General features: G+C 37.7%; 1 protein-coding gene across 1 annotated transcript; it reads right to left on the bottom strand.

Moving 5' to 3' along the window:
- Positions 1–59: 59 nt before the first annotated feature.
- Positions 60–24,808, bottom strand: sv2bb (synaptic vesicle glycoprotein 2Bb). Its single transcript, XM_067379166.1, has 13 exons — positions 24,302–24,808; positions 15,878–16,575; positions 8,821–9,001; positions 8,223–8,374; positions 7,990–8,123; positions 6,557–6,646; positions 6,313–6,426; positions 6,145–6,233; positions 5,707–5,871; positions 5,470–5,603; positions 5,198–5,398; positions 2,441–2,600; positions 60–1,165 (listed from the first exon to the last, which is right to left on the bottom strand). Exons 2-13 carry the CDS (start codon positions 16,335–16,337, stop codon positions 982–984), a joined length of 2,064 nt encoding a protein of 687 aa, XP_067235267.1. The 5' UTR covers positions 16,338–16,575; positions 24,302–24,808; the 3' UTR covers positions 60–981.
- Positions 24,809–27,297: the final 2,489 nt, after the last annotated feature.

Below are 27,297 nucleotides of genomic sequence, written 5' to 3'. Positions count from 1 at the left end.
TACAGGTTACCAATGACTAGTATGGTCTAACCAGTTTTATTTGCATTGAGACGTACATTAGATCATCCAGACAGCACATTGAAAAAAGACACAAACATTACTTGGTAAGTTACACACATGCAACCCAGTCAACAACAAGTATGTGGCTCTGTGAAGCTCAAGTCCAAAGTGACCGTTCCACTTTTTCAGGATTCACAGGATGCAAAATAATAAAATAAAAGGGTAGTAGAGAAAGAGAGTGAGAGAGCACTAAGAAACAACACATTTAGTGAAAGGTAAGGTAAAATGAGGTTAGCTTTGTAAGGTGCTCCACCAGATTGGGCAATTTACAGTAATAAAGCAAAAAAAGAAAGCACACGTAATGGTTTCCGCAATCACCTAACAAACACAAGCACACGTTCTGCACTGAGCATCCGTACAGCGACACATTTAGATCAGTCTCTTGACATACAGTAGGACACTTGCAAACACACAGGACAGAAATACACCTTTTTTTTCAGGCGGAGATTATATCATAAGCAAAGGCAGAGGGTGAGATGCTAGCAAATTACAAGCTATAGAATAAGATAAAAAGAAAATCTTCAACAGTACCTGAATTTTTGACCAAGAAATGGCACAGGATTGAGACTTCCATGACTCAGATTACTCCATTCAAGCAAATCTGGGACAATTTTATTTTTATTTTTTACTAGATAGCTTTTCTCTGTAATACTCCCTGTAGACTTTTCTGAAACTATATAACTAGTGTAGATTTTTTTTTTTTTTTGAGGCTGCAAATAACCCAACAGGCCTTTAACATACTGTCTATGAAATATCAGGCATATCAGTTAATAATAGGGGTAGAACCATCATTTGGTCCTTGAATTTTGTATTTTGTTTGTTTGTTTTTGAATAAACCCAATTTTGCACATGCCAGCAGTTGTTATCTCCACACTAATAGTCATATAGAATGGCCTGGACCAAACTTTCAGGTTCACATTTTCACAGTAAGATCTTCTCCCTGGTCTCAGGCAGTTTTAGGGCCAGCACTCCGCCACCGACCAGAGCACCGAAAGACAGAAGAATGGGGATGACTTTGGTAATGCCGACGAAAGATGCGAAGATTGAGCTTCCCAATATAGCCGCCAACTTACAAATGGCATTTAAGACTCCAAACGCTGTGGCTCTGTAAAAGAAATTGAGAACAGAAGGTTACTCCTTTAAGGGCCAGATTTACTAAACAGGGAAAGTTAGCGTGTAGCCACAATCTAATAAAAGTGCAGATGGGGGAGTGGGAAGTTCTGTAGGCGATCCACTGAGATCTACAGTGCAAATTCAATGTCACATCAAGTGCAAAATTGGTATTTGGGTGGTAAATAATGATGCAAATACCACTAAATTGACTACTGCAAACCTTACATGATTCATTTAAAGGTGCCCTCGAATGAAAAATTGAATTTATCTTGGCATAGTCAAATAACAAGAGTTCAGTACATGGAAATGACATACAGTGAGTCTCAAACACCATTGTTTCCTCCTTCTTATATAAATCTCATTTGTTTAAAAGACCTCCGAAGAACAGGCGAATCTCAACATAACACTGACTGTTACGTAACAGTCGGGGTGTACGCCCCAATATTTGCATTTGCCAGCCCATGATCAAGCCATTACACAAGGACAGCCAGTATTAACGTCTGGATCTGTGCACAGCTGAATCATCAGACTAGGTAAGCAAGCAAGAACAACAGCGAAAAATGGCAGATGGAGCAATAATAACTGACATGATCCATGATATCATGATATTCTTAGTGATATTTGTAAATTGTCTTTCTAAATGTTTCATTAGCATGTTGCTAATGTACTGTTAAATGTGGTTAAAGTTACCATCGTTTCTTACTGTATTCACGGAGACAAGAGGGTTGAGGGTTATATTAGCTGTTTAAACTTTGTTTATGCACTGTTCAAGGCAAGCGTGAGCTCCGTGGGTGTGGAGCACGAGAATTAAAGGGCCAGTAGCCCTGAATCGGCTCATTTATAATGATGCCCCAAAATAGGCAGTTAAAAAAATTAATAAAAAAAAATCTATGGGGTATTTTGAGCTGAAACTTCACAGACACATTCAGGGGACACCTTAGACTTATATTACATCTTTTTAAAAAAAGTTCTAGGGCACCTTTAAATACTCCAAAAATTGACAGGGAAACTACATATGCAATAAGGTCAAGCACAAAAATAACATCTTTTCTATGCCTTTTAATTGCTAATTCCTCATTGCCTGTCTTCTGTAAATCCTGATAGTAGTTTTTTAATGCCAAAAGAGGGGTTGCCCTAAAAGTAGTTATTGTACTAAAATGCAAACTGAACAAACAATTATACTGTTATTTCATTAAGCAAAACTGTCAGAATAACAAACCTAGATAATATGATTGTAGTGTGTAATATGTGGCATGTATTTATATACCTTTTTGAAGCTGGGTAGAGTTCCACTGTGATGACTTGAATACCGTTCCATGCTGCTACGCTAACTCCATAAAACAGACACTGCCAGGCTATAATGGCTGCCTGACTAAAGCTCAAGAAAAGGAAAAAGGTGCATCCAGCAGAAATAAGCATCGAACCACCTGTAGAGAGAAGAAAAAAAGTTTTTCACAGGCTCTTCATTATTAGAAAAAACATTAGTGAGATATGGGGCTTTTGCACCGGAAGAACCTTTTCATAGTTCCTAGAACTAATGGCGCAAGTACCTACTTTTTTGCGTGTTCACACCACCGGGACTGGGAATGGATTTAGTTCTTGGAACTCCATTTTGGTGAACTAAATTAGCTCCTAGAATAGGAGACAGCACAATATGAACTACCAGTGAAGTAAGTGTGCGCTGATTGGTCGAATGCATACAATGCGAAACAGCACCCGCTATTTTTAAAACGCTATGTATTTTAAAGTGTTACAAAACAAAAACTTACAGGAAGCTAATGTAAACGGCATTTACCTGTTGCCTTTTTCTGCGGTGGTGTGTTTTTTTCAGCCTCAATGATATGTATCACTACAAGTTGTAATAGAAGAATTCGTCTCTTAGCCCTTCTTTTTGTTCTTTTCACTGCATTACTTCTACATCTACATTCTATCTCTGTTATAACGAATCCCATGACAAAAACACAGCTCTGATCATGGTTTCGCCCATTCGTCAGTTGTCGATGTTGCTGAACGACACTGTAGGCCAGCTTACGACACTTCAGAGTTCCTACTGGCGGTGCGAATGCAACAAGGAAAATGTCCCTAGGGGAACATTTAGATCTCGGTGAAACGCCCTGATGGCTAGTTCCTATAAAGTTCCTATAACTACTCAGTGCAAAAGCCCCTATAGATTGCAAGCTATTACAGACAGCATCTCTGAAAATAACTACCCAGCTAACAAAATTAGAACATTCCCATATTCTGAATATTCCCATATTCCCAAGTTCTGAAAAACTTTTTCTTTTTTTTCGATATTCCATTTGAAAATTTTGCAAACATTTTGGGAATGCTACTTTTGAATGTTCTTTGAATGTTCTGAAACAAATAGTAACATTTAAAAAAACGTTAGATGAACGTCTAACTAAAATGTTTCAGAAAAAAACATTCCATGAACAACGTATAAATAAAGTTTTAGTGCTAATGTTGGTAACACTTTACAATAAGGTGTCATTAGTTAACTACTTTAGTTAACATGACCTACATGCATTCTACAGCATTTATTAATCTTAGTTAATGTTAATTTCAACATTATTGAATGAATAATTAGCGTCGCACACCTGTAGGTGATAGATAGGTGTGTAGGAAAGAAGACTGGTATAGTCAAAATATGAAAAAACTAATTTTTAATTTCAACATTATTAAAATTTGTTAACAGTTAATACACTGTGCACTAACATAAACATGAACATTTTTATTAACTAATATTAACAAAGATTAATAAAAACTGTAACAAATGTATTGCTCTTTGTTAGTTCATGTTAGTTAATACATTAACTAATGTTAACAAATGAGACCTTATTGTAAAGTGTTACCCTAATGTTTTAAAGGGCACCTATTATGCAGAATTCACCTTTACATGGTGTTTGACCATAAATGTGTGTTGGCAGTGTGTGAGCAAAACCACCCTAGAATGAGAAAAATCCACCCAGTGTTTTTTTTACAATCTCAATAATTCATAAGCACTGTCTCAGAACGCCCTGTTCTAAGATTGCTCTCACTGTGACGTAGAATTGCGCTAAGCCCCACCCACGTGGTTTGATTGACAATCTGGTTTTGGCATAGACCCCGCCGTCGGTGATCTGTCAACCATCCTCCATTGTTTCAACGTGTGGATCGTTGCCTACTGTTCGCGATCCAACGTCACCTCCAGAAGAAGTAAGTGTATTTCATGTTTTTTGAGCAAATAGTCATTTCAGTCGATGTCAGCCAATTCAATAACAAATGCGTCTAAAGTTGTTGTCGTCGTCGTAGAATGTCTGTGTATATAATTTAAACCTTGTTTGTATAGTGTGTATCTAACGTACTTAGCAAACGTTATCACAGTATTTGTGTTTGTAGTTTCAAAAAATTGCGCGAACGTTATCACAGTCAGTGTGTGTGTGTGTGTGTGTGTGTGTGTTGCACATCCATAATTGCAAAGGGGACGCGATTAAAACTCTATAAGTACATAAATGTATCAAATAACCATTCAGAGACGTCCTGCTCCATTCTCAATTGTGTTTCTTCTGCCGGAGTCTCTTCATCATCTGGGTCTGATTCCGGTTCAAACATGTACGGCTGAATGCCATACAAAACAGCGGGTCTCTCACTCTCAGCCATTCTGCTTCACCGACTGTTTATTGCCATAGGTATGCAAGTTACGCCCTCATCCAAAGGCAGGGCGGGGATATGCAGCTCATTTATATTTAAGGTGGTACACACCAAAACAGCTCTTTTTAAAACAGGCCCCAAAAATGACATTTTCAAATGGTTATAATAAATTAACTGTGGGGTATTTTGTGCTGAAACTTCAAAAAAACATTCTGGGGACACCCAAGACCAATATTACATCTTGTAAAAAGGGGCATAATAGGTGCCCTTTAAGAACATTATTAAAGACCAAATAACTTTGAATGAACATTACTGGAGGAATGTTTGTTCATAACTTTGAGAGAACCTTGCTAGAACGTCTTCAAACAGAACACTGTAAGCAGGGTAAGCTCACCTATAATCTTGATTCGTCCAATTTTGTCCATGAAGAGTGCTGAGATGATATTTCCAGGCAACACTGCTAAGCTGCCTAAGAAGCTGACCATGTAGACGAGGACGTCGTTCTCCTCCTCATAGTCTAAATGGCATCCCTTCTTGTTGTGCAAGAAAGTGACGTTCTCTAATGTACAGTCAATGAACTTTTCTTCATATAAGTCTGTGGAAATGAAGAAACCATGAGGCTAAGTCCACTAAAAACAACTCTGGATTGTAGATAATATCTCTTACCTGTGTCGTAAAACAAAGTATTGCGGATGGTGCAGTTCTCAAAGAGCGTATCCGTGGATCGGACGTTCTCGAAGTAGCACTCCACAAACAAGGAGTCTTCAAACTTCACAGACCTCATCTCAATGTCCAAGAACCTGCATGAAAGCCCACAACACACATTGAGATACTGTTGCCTAACAAATTAAAAGACGCATTCATAGATAATGGACGTCGCAGATGGTGTTTCTGTCAACGTACTTGTCGTTGATGTATTCTCCTTCTTTATGGACTTGGTTTTCCAAGGAAAAATTGAAACTAAATTTCTCCACCCTCTCCCGATGAAATACTTTCACCTTGGATTCATACTCCTCGTGTTGGAGGTGTTTGATCATGTCAGGAAACCACACCGAAAGCCCGTAATAACTGAAATATACCACAAGTAAGACAAGAAATGAAATGTATAGTTTTCTATGTGTAAATACTCCACCAATGGAGTGAGTTTGGAGGCGGAACTCTCGTTTTTTCTGACCAATGGCTGAGAGAGGTGTTATTCTGATGCTGCAGTTTAATTTTCTGACACTATAGGTGCTAAAATTACACTATTTACAATTTTTTTAATAGATGAAGAGTTTAATAAAATAATCAATGCACCAGAATTTCAGCACTCAAGACTAATTAGTAAAAAAAATGGTTTACCTAAATGCCATTGTGAACCATATGATGGCCATTAGCAGAGTAGCGAGTCTTAGATCACGACCCAAGAGGGACAAAATATTTTTGATGACCTGCACACAAAAAATGCTTATTTTAATATGACATACTGAAGAACTTTAGGTCACCTGAACTGTTAGCTTTTTGGTTTACCAGCTTGGTCAGTGTCAAAGTTCGAACCACCCATCTCTGGAAAGCAGTTCCAGTTGCGGTCTGAATTTCAATAAACTCATCTTCCTGTGTCTTTGGAGTCTTGATATGAGTTACCTGGATAAAAGGAGTCATTATTTATCAGGCATTCTGGTAAAAGCCAGCTTTCACCACATTGTCATAGTAGATATAATTGCATTAAATTTGACTCCAAACATCGAATCAGCTCTTAAAAATCATTACGTACAGTAAACACTCTCTCAGGTTGTCCCTTGGCTCTCCAGTTGGTGTCATGAACCTGTTTCAGAATCATCCAGGCTTCATCATGTTTAGCATTCTGGAAGAGACAGATATTGATCTTCTTTCAAAAACTGTACTGACCCCAAACTTTTGAATGGTAGGGTAGTTTAACAAGTTCAAGAAACTACATATGCCGATTTGCATTTCTATTTCTAAATTTAAAGAATGAAAATTACACATTGGTCTGTTTCAAAACTTAGCATCATTAAAACCCTGCTTATGAAGACCTGTGAAAAATTAAGCTAAAGGATAAGGTTAAATGTTAATTTTAAATAAACTATTTCATTCAAATCATATAGATATAGATATATCAGTGTAATTAAAATAGATTTATTCTACCCACATTTAAGGATTAGTTCACTTTCAAATATCACCCCCATGTCATCCAAGATGTTCATGTCTTTCTTTCTTCAGTCGAAAAGAAATGAAGGTTTTTGATGAAAACATTCCAGGATTATTCTCCTTATAGTGGACTTCAATGGCCTCCAGACGGTTGAAGGTCAAAATTACAGTTTCAGTGCAGCTTCAAAGAGCTTTAAATGATACCAGACGAAGAATAAGGGTCTTATCTAGCGAAATGATCAGCAATTTTCGACAAAAATACAACTATATATGCTTTACATAAACAAATGATCGCCTTCCAAGTGCTTCCACCAAAACCGCATTTCCGTATTCTTCAAAAATCTTACGCTGTATGTCCTACGCCTCCCTATTCTACTTACATTACTATTCATTCCGAACGTAGCGCCAGTTACATTTTTTCCGTAAGTAGAATAGGAAAGGCGTAGGACATACAGCGTAAACTTTTTGAAGAATACGGAAATTCGGTTATGGTGGAAGCACTTGGAAAGGCGATCATTTGTTTATATAAAGCATATACATTTACATTTTTTTCGAAAACGACTGATCGTTTCGCTAGATAAGACCCTTATTCCTCGTCTGGTATCGTTTGAAGCCCTTTGAAGCTGCACTGAAACTCTAATTTTGATCTTGAACCATTTGAAGTCCACTATAGGGAGAATAATCCTGGAATGTTTTCATCAAAAACCTTCATTTCTTTTCGACTGAAGAAAGACATGAACATCTTGGATGACATGGGGGTGAGTAAATTATCAGGAAAATTTTATTTGCAAGTGGACAAATCCTATAATACTTGTATGTGCTGTAGTTTTGTTTATTAGGGTATTGTTTGGTTAGCTTAGCAACATGCTAACGTCAAACTGCTAACATACTTTTGAGATCAGCTCAGATTTGTGTGGTGTGAGCTGCTGCCTATGAAGTACGTTTCAAACTGGTCAACTGTGTAGGCAGTAAGCAGTGAGACCTCTCACTGTAGGTCTCGGAACAGCGCTATTGTATACCTGAAATACATTTACGTACCTCCAGCAGGAAGCGTGGGCTCTCGGGCATGAACATTAGCCCAATAAAAGCTGCTATTGCTGGGAGAGCACAGACCAACACAAACACCCTCCAGCTGTGGAACTGGAACTCTGTGCCCATACTGAACCCCCAGCCTGAAATACAGCAAAACACAAGCAAAAAAACAACTACATAAAAACAAGAAGAAAAAAAAGAACTTTATCCTGACAATGCTCTACAAGGTATATATGTACCATATCGAGGGATGATGCCCCAGGCTGTGAAGGAGGCATAGATGCCTCCCATCATCCAAAACATGCAGAGCCAGCTGAGATGTTCTCCTCTCTTATCCATCTGCAGGAACTCAGAGAAGTATGAGTACACGATTGGGACGGAGCCCCCAATCCTGCAAAACAACACAGGGCTGCAGTTATCTTACAATGCAATAATTCATATAACTGCAAACATTCATTACTTCTTTCTTGTTCACAAAACCTCCATAAATGGCCATGGGTGCATATTGAGGAGACCTCTAAAGCCATTATATGTAGCCCTTAGGGTATTACAGCTTGAAAATACTACCAGAGGCAGCTAGATTGAGAGTTCCCTGTGGATTGGTACTGTAATTACCACCCAGCCTTACTTGGTTTAAATTAGAAGTTGAGCCGAGGGAGAAAGGCCTGAGCCTGGACAAGCCTGATTTACAGAATGGCTCGACCTCTAGTGGAAAACAATGACTTATTGTCATGCAATTATATGGCTTCCAAGGTGGAGGGCAGACCTTTGTGTTTTCTCGTATAATACCATTACTTCTTTTTTTTTGCTTTGCTTTGTTTTTTTCCACCAGCTTACCCAAATCCAGAGAACAGCCTGAAGAACAAGAAGAAGCCGTATCCCTGGGCGAATGAGGAGAAGAAGGCAGAGATGCAGTTCATGGCCAGGACGATGATCAGACATTTCCGTCTGCCCACTTTATCAGCCAGGCCACCCCAAATAAACGCTCCAAACATCATTCCCAGAAATACTATCAAACCTGCAGGAGAAACGATAAACCATGTGAGATCAATTGACAAACAGTGGGTACACTGTTCATTTTATATATATATATATATATATATATATATATATATATATATATATATATATATATATATATATATATATATATATATATATATATATATAATTTATATTATTTATTCTTGTGCTCATATATACATTTCAAACATTTTAATAGACATATTGTTTGAGTACCTCTAGGGGGCGCCCTCTCCCTCCTTTCCTTCTTGTGAGTTAGCAAAAACAAATTTTCAGTGCAGTGTTTACGTTCAATCACTTTTATCTAAAAAAGATTCTAAATGTGTTTAAAATGACAGAGAAATATGTAAGATTGCAACTCAAGTAACCACAATCAACTTGAGCTAATGCATTCTTAGAAATGGAGGTAAAGGAACATCAAATGAGCAGTCACATGGTTAAGTGATTGAAATCAAAGGTTTTGCGGTCCTGGTCAATCTTAATGAGTGCGAGTGGGTGTTCAGAAGCTATAGCAGGACTCACAGGTGTGCTATTTGGCTGACGCAACATGTTTGGTGAATGTACCTGTCAGTGGGGTGCTCACTTAAGAGAACACTGAAAGAGCTGGCATTTAATTTTAACCTTTGTGCAAATGTCGTAGGCTACAATCATGGTGGAAGCATGTTAACATTATGCCAGTAGATTGAAAGGCGAGATTATTACAATTATACTTTAAGAATGCAACAAAAATTTAAAAGGTTTAATTTTAGTCATGATTCAACATTGAAGCTATTTAGCTCAAACACTAGTAGCGAATGGTGCTAACAAGCATGGGTTCAGCAGGGAATGCATTGGCACACAAGTTGCTTTGGATAAAAGCATTCACATAATGCATAAATGTTAAAGTTAGATCAAGACATAGAAATCAGACTTAATACAGAAATCATAGAATTCCTGTCATTGTTAATATCTGCATGATTTCGAGCAATAATATAAAGTCTCATTTTTAGAATTGAAATCTCCATATTTTTTAAATTCTAGAACAACTTATTCTCATTTAGTTTGTTTATTAAATATTTTTAGCCACCAGTACTCCTTTTAACTCATTTTATGAAATCTATTCTGCATAATGCCCCCCTCCCACCCCCAAACTATAGTGTTGCACAGGCATGAAGCACGAGGGCTTGGTGTGGAGTACAGATGGTCATGTGGTGAAGGGGGTTTGGCGTACGACTGGTGGGAGAGTGACAGAACTGTCCTCTCTGAGCAGATCAACATATGGAGCTGAGCTGCCATTATCCCCCATCGCTCAGCATGAGGATCCTCCCAGCATCCCATTGGTCAGCCTTAATCCGCCGAGTCATGCAGTCGTGACAATGTTTCAGAGCCAAAACGAGGGCTGTGAAATGCTGCGATTCTTTATTGTCATACATATTTAAATGACAATTTGAGTTTATTTTAAGGTGGCATAGTTACATTGTACTTACTAAAATACATAATGAGTAATATTAATTAAATTGATTAGTTCGCTTTATAATGAAAATTACCACAAGCTTTATTCACCCTCAAGCCATCCTAGGTGTATATGACATTCTTCTTTCTGATGAACACAATTGGAGTTATATTAATAAATATTTTACACATTTAAGCTTTATAAGTAGAAGCATCCAAGCTTTATTGCAGTAAATATCCATATTTAACAACAAGTTATAAAGTAAAATATCTAGCTTCCGGAAACGACCTATATAGCGTCCGGAATGCCTCTCCTTACACTCTAAGAAATGCTGGGTTGGTTCAACCCAGGTTTGGGTCAAAAATGGACAAACCCAACCACTGGGTTAAATTTTTAAATGCATTTTTTAACCCAATGGTTGGGTTTGTCCATATTTGACCCAAATTTGGGTTGAAACAACCCAGCATTTATTAGAGTGTATAGTGTACTTCATTGGCCTTCAAACGGTTAAGGTCAAAATTACAGTTTCAGAGCAGCTTCAAAGGGCTTACCAGATGAGGAATAAGGGCCTTCCCTATTCAATTTATGGAACGAACGTGGCGCCAGTTAATTTTTTTCCGTAAGTAGAATAGGGAAGGCGTAGGACATACAGCGTAAGCTTTTTGAAGAATAAAAAAAGTGCGGTTTTGGCGGAACCACTTGGAAGGCGATCATTTGTTTATATAAAGCATATACATTTTTTTCCAAAACATGACCGATCGTTTCGCTAGACAAGACCCTTATTCCTCGTCTGGTATCGATTAAAGCCCTTTGAAGCTGCATTGAAACTGTAATTTTGACCTTCAACTGTTTGGTGCCCATTGAAGTCCACTATAAGGAGAATAATCCTGGAATGTTTTCATCAAAAAACCTTAATTTCTTTTTGACTGAAGAAAGAAAGACATGAACATCTTGGATGACATGGGGGTGAGTAAATTATCAGGAACATTTTATTTGAAAGTGAACTAATCCTTTAAGTAGACCTTTTTATTTCAATGTTTCATGCAAATCAGGTAAAGATGAGGCACTTTTAAAGACTTTAAGTAGTTGTCAAAAAACAACAACAATTACTTGATTAGTAAGGTCGACTAGTCTAAAATATCATAAGTGAAAAAATATTTTTTTATTTTTTTAGTAGTGATATTTTTAGTGCTGGTGCTTAATTAGCATGTTGTGCTTCAGCAGCTCCCTGTCAAACCAGCTTATTATTCAGGCATAAAAGTGCGGTCACATTAGTGAAATTTTGCTGGCAAAGATGATACCTTTGATTACCCGGTGTAGCGATGCATAAAGCACAGCTCACACAGAAGTCACAGAAGTTCAAACCAAACAGCTTTCTGTTGGTCAACGTGGTGAATCCGCATGATTAACTAAAATTTGCCAAACAATGGTAAACGTGACCGTACTTAAGAGCGATTATTTGACTAGCATCACAGCAACCCATGTTGATTTTAAAAATAGATATTTCTGCACACACTAAAAACAGTGTAAACTCTGCAGCGTCATGAAATCTGGCACACTGCTAGGCCAAAAAAAGAAAACCTGTAAAGTGGCAAATCCATCTACAAGACTTCATGTTCAGTTCTAGACCTGCAGAAAGCCTTAACCAACACCATTAGTGATGTGAAGTATATGAAAAATCGAGTGATGAATATAACCCGATGGCGATTGCAGGGGGAGGTGGGCACAGGATTATGTATCAGAGCAAGGTCAGGACAGAAGCTATCGATCTGTCAGGCTACTGCTGACTCAGTTGTTCTCCACCGAGGAGCACGCAGTATGGAAAGTGCTCACTCATTCTGGCTCCCTGACGCTCACAGACAGTCTTTACTCTCTCATACACGCTGCTTCTGCACACACATCAATATCACTTAACCAAACAGGGGGAAGGTTTTGCACTCTCACCTTTGGTGCCTTGGAAAATTCAATAGACAGATAGACAGATTTGTAGATTGTCTTCATTATTACAAGGTAAGCCAAAGTCTTTGAATCTGGCTTCATGTTGTAAATAATGAATTTAAAAAAAAATCTCTGGATCTCTGAAGTGAGATCAAAATGTTGTTCAACAACCATATATATCGATCTCGTTTCTCAAACTCTCCCTTTATTGTCAACAGTAATTTATTCAGAGCCTATATTACAAATGAATTTTAAATATAGCTCTAAATAAAAGCCAAATTACAACATAAAACACTAAATTAGTACATCTGATTTTATTTTGGCACCTGGTGAAAATAAAATAAAATAATAAACCATTTTTTCCAAGTGAAACCATGAAGCTTCTGTCTCAACTATAGGGACAATATAGTTGGGGTACATTAAAGGTGCCCTCGAATTAAAAATTTAATTTACCTCGGCATAGTCAAATAACAAGAGTTCAGTACATGGAAATGACATACAGTGAGTCTCAAACTCCATTGCTTCCTTCTTATATAAATCTCATTTGTTTAAAAGACCTCCGAAGAACAGGCGAATCTCAACATAACACCGACTGCTACGTAACAGTCGGGGTGTACGCCCCAATATTTGCATATGCCAGCCCATGTTCCCAACATTATGAAAGGCATTAGACAAGGGCAGCCAGTAACGTCTGGATCTGCACAGGTGAATCATCAGACTAGGTAAGCAAGCAAGAACAATAGTGAAAAATGGCAGATGGAGCAATAATAACTGACATGATCCATGATAACATGATATTTTTAGTGATATTTGTAAACTGTCTTTCTAAATGTTTCGTTAGCATGTTGCTAATGTACTGTTAAATGTGGTTAAAGTTACCATCGTTTCTTACTGTGTTCACGGAGACAAGAGCTGTCACTATTTTAATTTTTAAACACTTGCAGTCTGTATAATTCATAAACACAACTTCATTCTTTATAAATCTCTCCAACAGTGTAGCATTAGCCGTTAGCACAGCCTCAAATTAATTCAGAATCAGATGTAAACAATATAACAGTATACAATACTCACATAATCCGACTTATGCATGACGAACACTTTGTAAAGATCCATTTGAGGGTTATATTAGCTGTGTAAACTTTGTTTATGCACTGTTCAAGGCAAGCGTGAGCTCCGTGGGTGTGGAGCACGAGAATTAAAGGTCCAGTAGCCCTGAATCGGCTCATTTATAATGATGCCCCAAAATAGGCAGTTAAAAAAAACGATTAAAAAAAATCTATGGGGTATTGTGAGCTGAAACTTCACAGACACATTCAGGGGACACCTTAGACTTATATTACATCTTTTTTTAAAAAGTTATGGGGCACCTTTAAAGACAACTTCATCTCACTCCGATTTCTATGCTTGCTTGGTCTCTCTTAATTGTTTCTCTGAGGCTTTAGCTAGGCTGAAAACCAACCCATCTTAGTCTTACCTTTGGGAGTCACGAGTCAGTTCCCCCAACTGCTTTACACAGCAAGAACGGCTTGATGTAAGACCAAGCGCAAAGCCCAGTCGCATGAATCTTAACCGTCGAGTGCTCCATTAGCTAATTTGAGAATATTCTTAATTGATGGTCTCCTGAAGTAGCAGTTTGCTAAAATTGACTGTATGCCATCACTAAGGTCTGTTTAAATTCACAAAACCACTAGGATTAATTAAGCTTAAAATTTTCATCAGCATGTGCTTATGGAACAGAATCCAGGACTTTATAACCGGCTAAAATTAATTTAAAAAAAAAAGATTCAGGAAAAAGAGGATATCTGCACCTCTATCCATAAAACATCATCATACACTTAGAAAATCATTCCTATATCATCTCAAGTTCATGCTAAGTTTGTCTTTTGTGATCATTTTTAATTATCAGTTGACATTTGTGATCATTTTGGGATGCTAACAATGGGATGCTAGCTTAGGCTACTACTGCTAACTACATACTTCACACACTATACTCTGTATGCCGCCTGCTATGTTTAAAAATAGTATGCGAAACAGTGCACATTATGTTAATGTTTTTAAGGTTTCAAACACATTTTCGTCACACAACCTCACAGCATGTTTACTTCAGCTAATGGTGAAGTATTTAGCATTTCTGCTAAATTCTGTTATTTAACTTTTTGTTTTTGGCTGCCTCCAATAACGCACAGGGGTGAGTTCAGGTTGATTTTTACACCTTTTGCCATTGAGATGAATTGGAAAAAGTGTCCCAACCAACCTGAATTCACCCTACTTCTTTACTATGCAGTCAGCAAAAAACAGTATGTGAGTCTGAACTGAATTCATAATATAACAAAACAGGCAAAAAGTACCCGGATGACCAACAAGATTTTGAAGTGAGCATACGATGGACACTTTACTATCCCATGAGGCCACAGGAGAGGATTTGTAACAACTGATGCGCAACTGACCCAAAAATGAAAATAATGTCATTTATTACTCATCCTCATGTCGTTTCACACCCGTAAGACCTTCGTTCATCTTCGTTCAACACAAATTAAGATATTTTTGTTGAAATCCGATGGCTCAGTGAGGCCTCCATAGGGAGCAATGACATTTCTTCTCTCAAGATCCATTAATGTACTAAAAACAAATCTAAATCAGTTCATGTGAGTACAGTGGTTCAATATTAATATTATAAAGCAACAAAAATATTTTTGGAGCGCCAAAAAACCCCCAAAATAACCACTTATATAGTGATGGCCGATTTCAAAACACTGCTTCATAAAGCTTCGGAGCATAATGAATCAGTGTATTGAATCATGATTCGGATCGCGTGTCAAACAGCCAAACTGCTGAAATCACGTGACTTTGGCGCTCCAAACCGCTGATTCGACACAAAAGATTCATAACGCTCCGAAGCTTAATAAAGCAGTGTTTTGAAATCGGCGATCACTATATAAGTCGTTATTTTGTGTTTTTTTTGGCGCACCAAAAATATTTTTGTTGCTTTATAATATTAATATATGTACTCACATGAACTGATTTAAATATGTTTCTATTACATTAATGGATCTTGAGAGAGGAAATGTCATTGCTGGCTATGCAGGCCTCACTGAGCCATCGGATTTCAACTAAAATATCTTAATTTGTGTTCCAAAGATGAATGAAGGTCTTACTGGTGTAGAACGACATGAGGGTGAGTAATAAATGACATTATTTTCATTTTTGGGTGAACTAACCATTTAATGACAACATGAGGAATATAATATGCCCAGATCACATTCTACACACATTCATACTATATAGAACATACTAGTCAAGTAATTACTTATTCAAAACCAACTCAGGGAGTCAATAAACAGAAGTTAGCAGTGGAAATTAAGGTTGTGTGCAATGCATTATGGGAAAGCAGTAGATAGCACAGTATACTGCCTAATTTAGTGGATCATCCTTGTGTATGCTGCACAAATATTGAAAGTAGTATGGTAGCATGCTATTCCGAACTCTAAAATGGTGACTTACCCAGCATTCCCTTCTCAGCGTGGGACAAACACATGTCTTTCTCTGCACTGGGTAGCACCAAGGCCACTACAAAACACTCCACGCTGTCCGCCATTAGCGCCAGACCCAACACCACGAACAGGGTCCACTGGAACCTCCCATGTCCACAGTCCTCCATGATGTCCTCGTATTGTTCAGCCAGCTCCTCCTGATCTGACATGGCGTCCGCCGCGGTCCTTGCTTTCGCTCTCGCGGCCCTCCGGGCAGTCTTGGCCTCATCCGGATGGGGGATGCCTTGGTACTCCCCTTCATACATTTGATCATCTTCATCGTGTCCCTCTGTGACGTCACTGGCGGCGTCTTCCTCTTGGGCAGGGTAGTCAGTCTGATAACCGTAGCCGTCCGGTCCTCCCTGTCCATATGTCCCATAGCTGTCTGCGTCTCCCTGGTGGTAAATGTTGTTGTGGTAGGGGTCCGCCATGGTTTCAGATATGTTCTTACTTAAACTGCACGTCGGAGCCTAAATGGGCATAATCCGTAGCTGATTTGGTTTGTGTCCGTGTTCGTTTGAACTGCTTACGTGTTTACAGCTAAAGAGATCTTGAGAAGTCCTTGAGGTTCCAATCAAATGGGTCTCTTGAGTTTGACTGTAAGGATGGCGGTTGGACACTTCTAATCACCTTTGATTATCGGAGCTCTCATTGGGCCACATGCTGAGCCTGCAAATGGAAATCAACACTGAATCAGTTAAACATAACCTTGGATAAATGCTTCAACATCAAGCATAAATGAAGGACACATTTGACTTTTATACACATTGATCTAAATTACAGGCTTCTTAACCAGGTTTGCATCAGTCAAAGCTTTTTTTTTTTTTTAAACATGGGTTTGCTTCGAGAAGCACAGAGGCTTGCTTATTAACCATTTTGGAAAACGGTCAAACTTACTCAAAGCTTCTCGACATGGTGCATGTTGCTGTCAACTAGTGGTCAAAAAGATAATGGTTTTACATCTGGTTCTACAACTGACTCTTTGACAAGATTTTTTACTGTAAAGCATGTCGCGACATGCCGCATTAAATGTCCCTTCCTTTGTTTCACACTGACCAAATGTGTTTACGAATGAAACCCAAGCCTGTCACAATACACAGAGACCTCTTCACATTTATTTAACAGCCTTTTGGGTCTCTGCTAATGCAGCAAATGAGATCGGTCTCACTCGACACGATTCTAGCTGTCTTTCTGCCACAAGCGAGGATTTATGCAAGAATCCTGTACATATCTTATTCCCACTGGTCCATATATATTCACATCACCAGCAGGCAGACACACTGTGAATTACAATGTAGATGAGTACTCTACTCCACCATACATATGTTAATATCATCCATCCAATCTGCTACTACCTAAGGCCTGTGGACTCATTACAGGAAATGTTGCTAGCTGAGACACTCATGAATAAGGTGTCCGGGTTATTAGTTCAGTTAAACAAGGACGCTAATTTAAATTTCTTTGGTCAGAGAAAGAGGGTACAAGTGGGATCATCCTTTGAGTTGCTGATTTGAATAACTGTATAATGAATGACGAGGTCATACACACGAGCCTGTTCTAGATTAATTAGCACTGATGAAGAAGACATGAAGATGATGTACGTATAGTCAGACTCATTCACTTAGGATTTGTCTAAATTAATTATATTTATGAGATTGTTATTGCTTTAATTAGACAGGAGAGCAGAGAGGAGAGAGCACAAAAGTAATATGAAACAAATTGTTAGTAGCATCTGTGCTAAAGTGGTCTATAAGAGGCTAACTGAGTTAGCCGTTAACATTTTCATTTATAGTCCCAAAACATTCACTGGCAACTATCCTGAGCTGATGTCAAAGGTAAAAAGTCAATTTTATGCTTTTTAGTGCAGTCACTAGCAAAATAGTCTAATGTAATTTAATGAAATATACTAAGTGCCTGATAAAAAAAACAAATAAAAAAACAATAAAATTGCTTTGGGATGCATGTTGTGCTGTGTAAATACAACAATTAATGAATTTTAAATAGTATGTCATCATATTATTAAACAGAAGCTATAAATGGTCAAATTAAACATTTGTTGTTCGGTTAGCTGACTAGCCTTGCATGGTGCTAATTCACTAGAAAGGCATATGCTAGCTGATTACCAAGCCATTGCTAACATGTAGTTAAGTCAGATGACAGAGGTTGTCGGGAATATTAAAGGTCCCGTTCTTCGTGATCCCATGTTTCAAACTTTAGTTAGTGTGTAATGTTGTTGTTAGAGTATAAACAAAATCTGTAAAATTTTAAAGCTCAAAGTTCAATGCCAAGCGAGATATTTTATTTAACAGAAGTCGCCTACATCGAACGGCCAGTTTGGACTACATCCCTCTACTTCCTTCTTTAATGACGTCACAAACAGTTTGACGACTAACCTCCGCCCACAGGAATACACAAAAAAGGGGGCGTGGTCTTGTTGCGCTCCCACGGAGAAGAGCAACAGTTGCGTTTGTAGAGTGTGTTTGTCGCCATGTCATCGAAACTGTGTTATTTTCATCCCGCAGTCCAATCACCTTTGTTTGGCCTCCCCAGGGACGCTGTACTTAGAGATCAATGGTTACAATTTATGTTTAACTCGGTTCCCGAAAATTATAATTGTGGTATCCTTACTGCAATAGTTAATGTTGGACTGCAGTGCACATAATGGCCACAAGAGGGGACTATGTTTATGTATATGGCTGTTTTCCGTATGAGGTACTCTTCTGAGTGAGTGCTAACGTTGTACATTTTCTGTCGCTGCTTGTGGAGATTAAAGAGTTCAGTCTCTCGGGAATTACTGTCTTTTGTGTTCATTCGGCACAACACCACAATAATCCACATGTAAAACTATGTGCAGCACACGTTATGGTAAGAGGCGTGACCTTTCCAGGCAAGGAGCGCTAAGCTGCTGTCGAATCAAAACACAGGAACTGCTGGCACAATCAGAACTCGTTGCGTATTTCTGAAGGAGGGACTTCATAGAACAAGGAAGTCATCAGCCCGTTTTTATGACAGTGGAAACAGCGGTATACAGATATGTAAATTATGTGAAAAATACTGTGTTTTTTTACACGCGAAACATGAACACGTTATATTGCACACTATAAACACAATCAAAGCTTCAAAAAAACACGAAAAACGGGACCTTTAAATGTCATCTCTCTGAACAGGAAAACTGATATACTCATTTTTCTTGTGTTTATAATTGCGCTAATGCAAACTATTCTGTCTAAACTTTTAGCTAAAGGTTTTTTGTTGTTGTTTAAAAAAAAAAAAAAAAAACTAAAGAGTTAAAGGTGCAGTATGTAGGATTTCTGTCCGCTAGAGGTCGCTAGAGGCCTATTCAAAACAAAGGCGTAGCTTGATGACGCCAAGTTTGAGAGCGGAATCTTGGGACATGTGGTCTTCACCTCATAGCCGGTGCAAAAGAATAGGGACAGGACTCGGGAAGAAAATCCTGTTCATGGATGCGATTATTAACATTACTGTAGTATGAAGCAGAGCAGGACTGAGTGTTGTGGAAGCTGAACGAGGCCGCTGGAGAGATTGCGCAACACACGCCTCACGAGTAGCGGAACTTTTATTATGACACAGTCGCCGGCACAGCTTCTGCTTTTCCGGTCTGAGTATGAGGTAATGCAGCTCTGTTTATCATATTAGATACATTTGAGAGTGTTGAAAATGATGTTATAACGTTACTCTGAGCGTTCGCTCGGTGGCTGCTGTGAGACACTTGTTTGAGACACACTGCAGTAAGCTAGATTTAGAATATTATATTAAATGCTGGATGGCTTGTGTTGATAAATGGCATGCAATTCATTTTAAAACGTATTGTATGATGGAGAAAATGCTGTATTACTGTTACTAAAAAAAGCTGCATCTGATTATGCTATGTTAGCTACTTCACAAAATGTGTGTCTTTCTCTGAGGCATGGCGAAGCATGGTACTCGCAAAAAATCAAGAAAATTTGATTTAAACAATAAGACTAAACATGTTGAGCTATATAACAACAATTCGTTTTCTGTCTATAAATATATCAAAACAGTTGTTCCCTTGTCTATTAAAACGTGTAATATATTAAAGCGTCTTTGGTGTTTCCATGGTTTCTACAAAATAAAACCAGAAATCGAGGCAGACCGAGGGTAATGCGGGTATGACGCAACTGACAGGCGACTCCTCACACGTCCCCCCGGACCTTTGGTTAAAATTGCCATTTTCTCACAATTTACAAATAGTTGCAAACAATTGGGATATTGTAAGTACTCAAGTGAACAAAATATATAACAATGGCCTAGTGGTTTTTGGATATTTTACTGCAAAGATCTTACATATTGAACCTTTAACGTAATGGTCATGTAACCGTATAGCCTATGTTTAGCTTTTTACTTCTGGCAGTTGTAGACATATTTGTGTTAATTTGTGAAAATTATCATGGTGAACAAAACGTGTGAGATTCATAAACTTTTGTTGGTCACAGAGTTTATTCTCTGCAATAATCCAAAAGGCACTTGATTAAAAAAATATTCTGTTGGGTTTTTATCAAAGCAACCAAGATAATGCTAACTTCCAGACTGGCCTACAAAAATACATTATCACTGCAGCAGTCTATTAGACTGCAACTTTAGCATGCTGCTAGCCAGTTAGATTAGTGACCAGTGCTACAAATGGATAACTGGAAACACTATTTCGATTATCCATGAGGAGACATTGTGAATTGTGGTATGTTTTTAACAGGCATAACAAATGGCTAAATCTTGGGGGTAGAATCTTGCACAACATCAACAACTAGCAACAGCTGCTAACTGGATCATGCTAGCCAACCAAATTTTGGTGTTAATCACTGCACAATGGCTCTAACATTCAGGTAGTCATTTCATTATTGCTATATTCGAGCATTTTTGACAGGTATGACAAATCACAACACATTAGCAATAATACATTAATGCAAAGACACAAGACTAATGTCACATTCATTATGATGGAAATTGCTCAGAATTTTTCTAAATGAATCACAATCACAAGGAATACCATCTTGCTGCAGTGTGTTTTCTCTCAGGGAGAGTTCTGAAGGCCCTGCCATACATAAATCAGCTCTTTTGCAATAAACATCACTCACCTAAGATGGCACAGTTGCAATGCTATTTTTGAGTTACTGGCTCGTATTTTTATTTTTATTTTTTAGTCAGTATTTTTGAAGTTATGTTTTGGGCCACTTGTGGCACAGAAATAACACACTTCACCCTTAAGGTCCCAGTATACTTTTATACTATATAATGCTATATACTAATTTACAGTTTCTTTCCCGGTGAAGACACAATCCAGAGAATAATGGGGAAATACTGGAATGTGTTTGGTTAGAAAGAACCTCATGTAGGAAGACAACTTTAGAAGCTTTATTGAATAGTTAAGTAAAAATATTTAGATATTATTAGTATGCATTCTTATCAAGTAAATTGTATTCATATTTTCACATTAATTTGAAATGCATATTACTTGTACTTTTAATATTCACGAATGATGGCAGTGTCAAGTCTTGTTTCTGACACTTATAGTAGCAGAACATATTGTGAATGCTATTAATGGTTCCCTGTTTTTTTATGATGGGAGACAAAGATGCAAAGGGTTAAAAGTAAAACACATTTAGTGTGTGCGAATGTTCTTCAGGGTCATCAACAACAGAGAGAATGAGATTTCCCTCAGGAACAGATCCAAACAAGGCCTATTAGAAAACTGTTGTTGGGGCAAATTCAATTTGCAATCATTTGAGGCAGCGCACTCCCCTCCAAATTCCCATGTCTTGTTAAACATTACTCCCCATCTGTGCATTATATGAGAGGGGCGATTCTGGCACAGTGCTGTGCAAAACTGCTAGATCTCATTAAATGGCTTTTTATTCAAGATTGATTCACTTTGGTTTTTCAGCTCCTGCATGGATAACAATGGATTTGTTTATTGTTCAGAAGAGGATTGCGCTGAGGTAGATGTGCAATTTGGCATTTTCTCAGCCTGCTGGCATCTGCGACAAAGTGGCTCATTCTCTTTTGACAAAGACAAGTGAAGGTCAGAGTTTCCAGATGGGCTTTTCTCAAAAAGAATCAGTCGCAGGTTCATCTGATACCTTTTCCATCGAGCCTGCAGGAGACATTTGGCTCTTTTCAAACCAACACAAGAGGCACATTTCTGGCTGTACTTTGTGAGCAATAGTTACTATGACAATGCCAATAGTTTCTATGACAATCAGGCAGACTTGAGAGTTAAGGCAATGACTGTTTTGTTAATCAGGCTAATTATAAATGTTAAAAGAAAGCATACTTGAGGAAATGTCAATAGAATCTCCATTGGCTAGTATTTTTTTTTTTAAGTTTGCACGCCAGACTGATATAGTGTACTATTTGATTCCACTAAATCAGCTTATCTTTGTAAAATGGCACAGCTTTTTAAATATCTTTAACTCCAGTCAATCAAGCATTATATTTTATCAAGCTCTATTTAATGATAGAACTTTAGTAATTAAAACTAAAACTTGGTAAGCAAGTTTGAATGCATATTCTGTTAAAGGGTTAGTTCACCCAAAAATGAAAATAATGTCATTTATTACTCACCTTCGTTAAGACCGTCGTTAATCTTCGGAACACAAATTCAGATATTTTTGTTGAAATCCGATGGCTCAGTGAGGCCTCCATAGCCAGCAATGACATTTCCTCTCTCAAGATCCATTAATGCACTAAAAACATATTTAAATCGGTTAATGTGAGTACAGTGGTTCAATATTAATATTATAAAGCGACGAGAATATTTTTGGTGCGTCAAAAAAACAAAATAACGACTTATATAGTGATGGCCGATTTCAAAACACTGCTTCAGGAAGATTCAGAGCATAATGAATCAGTGTATTGAATCAGTGGTTCGGAGCGCCAAAGCCACGTGATTTCAGCAGTTTGGCGGTTTGACCAAGATCCGAATCATGATTCGACACGCTGATTTATAACGTTCCGAAGCTTCCTGTGTTTTGAAATCGGCCATCAATATAAGTCATTATATACCAAAAATATTCTCGTCGCTTTATAATATTAATACTGAACCACTGTACTCACGTGAACTGATTTAAATAAGTTTTTAGTACCTTTATGGATCTTGAGAGAGGAAATGTCATTGCTCCCTATGCACTTCCAATCATAGTAACCTAGACAATGAGCTACAACAACCCAATTTTCCTCAAATGCCCGATGCAGCGATATACGTTACAGTTAGCGAACATCCGGACACCGTCTATGCTTCTGAGAGCAACGTTTAGATATGTAAATATGTGCTGCTTTCTTTCACATTCAAGAAATAAACACAAAACAAAATTGACAGTGGTGAGAAACAGCAGTTAAAGGTAGGGTAGGTAAGAACTGTATGAAAAATTTTTTTTTTAAATGTGTTTAAACTTTATTTATATATCAATACATAATTAAAATGTAAGTACTCTGAAAAAGAAAGTATAAAAATCGAGTGTCTGTAGACCTCTCACGACTGTTTTAAAGACAGCTCATTATTTCTATTCACTCCACCCCCTCCCTTCTGGGCTCCTTCCAAAGCCACGCCCCCAAAACACATGAACGCGCGACTCCGACCACTGAGCTGGAAGACGCATTATTTACCTGAGACGAGCGGAGAGGAAGGAGCACAGTGCATGACATCATGTTGATAGTTATAAAAACTGTCACTTGTTCACTGAACGACACAACATACAAGTCTCACCGGTCAGAAAGCGACTCCGAGACAATAGTGGATACAGGTGGTGGTGGCATTGTAAATCCACTTTTCAATGGTGTGGACGTTGATATGTCTTTCTCATAACTAATAAAACAAATTATACAAATCAACACAACAATTACATCACATTTATAAAATGTCTTGATTACAGATAAACAGAGTAACATACACTCAAATATCAACTCACAACTGCATTGCAGACACAAAATAATAACACACACATACAACAAAGTGTGTACAACACACACAGATACAAGATAAAGACATCAGTAAACATAGGTAGAGAATATAAAAACAAAACAAAGGCGAAAAAAACGTGCAGGTAAACTTACAAGTGAACATGGTAAAAGAGTTAGACAGAGGGTAAATATAGTTCTAAGAAAAGTTCCTAGATGCGGAGTAACGTTAGGCCTACTATCTGTTAAACATGTGTTTAGTTATCTAAAGCAAAATTATGCACAATTCAACACTATAGCCATCATCTTGAGCTAGGCTATAGATTATTTATCGTCTCTACTACGGCTCGCTAAGTAATGTTATGTTAGCTATATTACGCAGCTACGTGTGCTAATGACACATGCTTCATGAAAAAATAAACAAAAAAATATGTACGATTAAAATACAAAAAGAAAGATTTACCTGTCCAGCAGAAATAAGGCCATCAACGAGTCACTTTTCAGCCCCTTGAGTTCCCTCAGTTCTCGCCATCGCTGGAAAGCCACGCCGATATTAACTCTTGTTTTATTTCTTTGTTTATCCAAAATGTTTTTGTTCCTTGCCTTTTCTTGTATTGTTACCGTCTTCCTTTTTTTGCCCGGTTTGCCTTCAGTAACTGCATAGGCCGGTACAGAGAATTCTGCTTGATGTTTCTCTGCCATTGTTTGGTACGTTATTCCTCTTGAATTCCCCAAATCAAACGTGCGCGCGCAAGTGGGCAGGTCATGTGTGGCAAAAGGGTGGTTGCCATGGTTGCGAGAGAGTGACAGCCGCCTAAGCCAATCCTATGTTTCGTCCCGAATGGAAATAATGAGCTGTGTTTAATACAGATTAAACGGTCTAGAGTCAATCGATTTTTATACTCTTTTTATCAGAGTACTTACATTTTAATTATGCATTGAAATATATAGAAAGTTTAAACAAATTTGGAAGAAAGTTGTTAAAAATTTTTTTACCTACACTGCCTTTAAGAAAGCATCTGCTATGTGATGTGGATATTTGTAAATTCCAGTCAAGTAAAGTCACACCATTTCTTTCTTCGATTTTGCTTGAAGTACATCGGGACCTTAAAGGTACAATTTGTAAAATTTTTGCAGTAAAATATCCAAAAACCACTAGGCTAGTGTTATATATTTTGTCCAGCTGATTACTAACAATATCTCTAATGTTTTCAACTACTTGTAAATCATGAGAAAATTCCCATTCTAAACAGTGACACAGGGCAGTGCAGTCGCCTGTCAATGACGCATTTACCTTTGTTACCGCCTTTACTGACATAGAAACCACATGATAACAGTGCCGTGGACAAATGCGGAAGTAGAGTCTAGCGTCCAGCAAACCACTAGCTTGCTTCAAGCAGTTCCTTATTTACTTCTTGCACATTTTATGGTGGATTGTGTTAATTATTTATGGAACATAATTACTGTTTACCATCTGCCGCTGGTTCTGTCGACAAGGACAGCTCCCGTAAACTCATGACTGGAAAAGCGGAAGCAGCGCCGGCGACTGTGTCATAATAAAAGTCCCGCTGCTCGTGAGGCGTGTGTTGATCAATCGCTCCAGCTCCTCGTTCAGCTCCCGCAACACTCAGTCCTGCTCTGCTTCATACTACAGTAACGTTAATAATCGCATCCACGAACATGAGTTCTTCCAGACTCCAATCCCTATTCTTTTGCACCGTCTGTTGAGATGGAGACTACATATCCCAAGTTTCCACTCTAAAACTTTACGTCATCAAACTAGGCCTTTGTTTTGAATAGGCTTCTAGCGACCTCTAGCGGAAAAAAATATCACAAATTGTACCTTTAAGGGTGAAGTATGTTATTTCTGTGTCACAAGTGGCCCAAAACATAACTGCAAATATACACACTATTTTCAAATAAGTAGAAAATTAGCTGAGAAAAAAATGAACGAGCTAGTAACTCAAAAATAGCATTGCAACGGTGCCATCTTAGGTGAGTGATGTGTACAGCAAAAGAGCTGATTTATGCATGGCAGGGCCTTCAGAACTTTCCCTGAGAGAAAACACACTGCAGCAAGACGACAGCCGTGGTAAAAGACACTTCCAGTGCACTGCACCACACCCACGTCAAGCCAAATATACAGCACATGCCTCAAACCATAGAAGCCTGGCCATGAAAGATTCAGGATAACACTCTGTCACGTGGAGCCCGTCATTCATTATCCATGGGGTTAACAAGATTCTGGTTTGTTGGTGGATTCAGCTAATGATATTCACAGCTTGAGCAGGGTGACACAGTGTCCAGCAGGGAAGCATTGAAATATAATTAGGTCTATGGTCAAATATTTGGAAGATGATGGATCACCTTTTACTGAGTGGTAGGATGAAGGTCTCACAACAGGAAAATGATCTGAAAGGTTTGTGGTTTGGGATTATGATGCATTGTGGGAAATATTGTGGATGACGTTAACTTTTCAACTCAGTTCAATTCAGGTGCATTTGGAAATGCAGCAAACCTATATTACAAAGTATAGGTGTTGACATATGGGTAGTTGACAAAAACAAAACAGAACAAAAAAAAAAGTATGGATGTGACATACTATACTCCATCTAAAACAGCATTTTGCTTATCAGTTCATAATTATTATGCATGCTGTTTTTATGCCCTCACATTCATTGAGGAATATTTATACTAAAATCAATTTAAAATGAACTAGGAAAGACATAAAATGCGATTAATAACAAATTGAAAGAAAAATATACAAAATGATTATACAGCTATGGAAAAAATTAAGAGACCACTCCAAGTTCAGAAATCAATGTTAAGTGGTCTCTTAATTTTTTCCATAGCTGTATAATTAATCATTTATAACTTATATATATATATATATATATAGTATTTTTAATTTTATAATTTTTATTTTTTATTTAAAATTAAAAGTAGATATTATATATATATATATATATATATATATATATATATATATATATATATATATATATATATATATATATATATATATATACATATATATATAAAAGTAGATAATATATATAAACATTTTATTTAAATAAATGTGAACCTAAAACTACCCATATATGCAAAATATATTTCTTGGACACAAAAAAGTTGCACCTGTCTACCTTGTCTTTATGCATAAAATGCCCTTTACAGAATTTTCCAAGATGGCAGAACAAAAAAAAAAGAAAAAAGAAGATCAAAACAAATAAGCAAAATAGGAAGGAGACTGCTGTGAAAGAGCTGATGTGATATCTCTCCCTCTCATCATATTTTAAAGCTCATTATCACAGATATGGCACAGCGTGAGAATGACAGGCTCTTCAAACGGCCCTCATATAACACTCTTCAAAAATGGAGGGAAAATGTCACCAAAACGGCATGAATTGCGAATGGTGTGTGTATGCAGCTTTTGGTGACAGGACCTAAATCTAAAGC

Source organism: Chanodichthys erythropterus, chromosome 24, assembly GCF_024489055.1.
Source record: "Chanodichthys erythropterus isolate Z2021 chromosome 24, ASM2448905v1, whole genome shotgun sequence".
Classification (NCBI taxonomy): domain Eukaryota; kingdom Metazoa; phylum Chordata; class Actinopteri; order Cypriniformes; family Xenocyprididae; genus Chanodichthys; species Chanodichthys erythropterus.
This window is presented reverse-complemented; position numbering and strand designations above follow the sequence as displayed.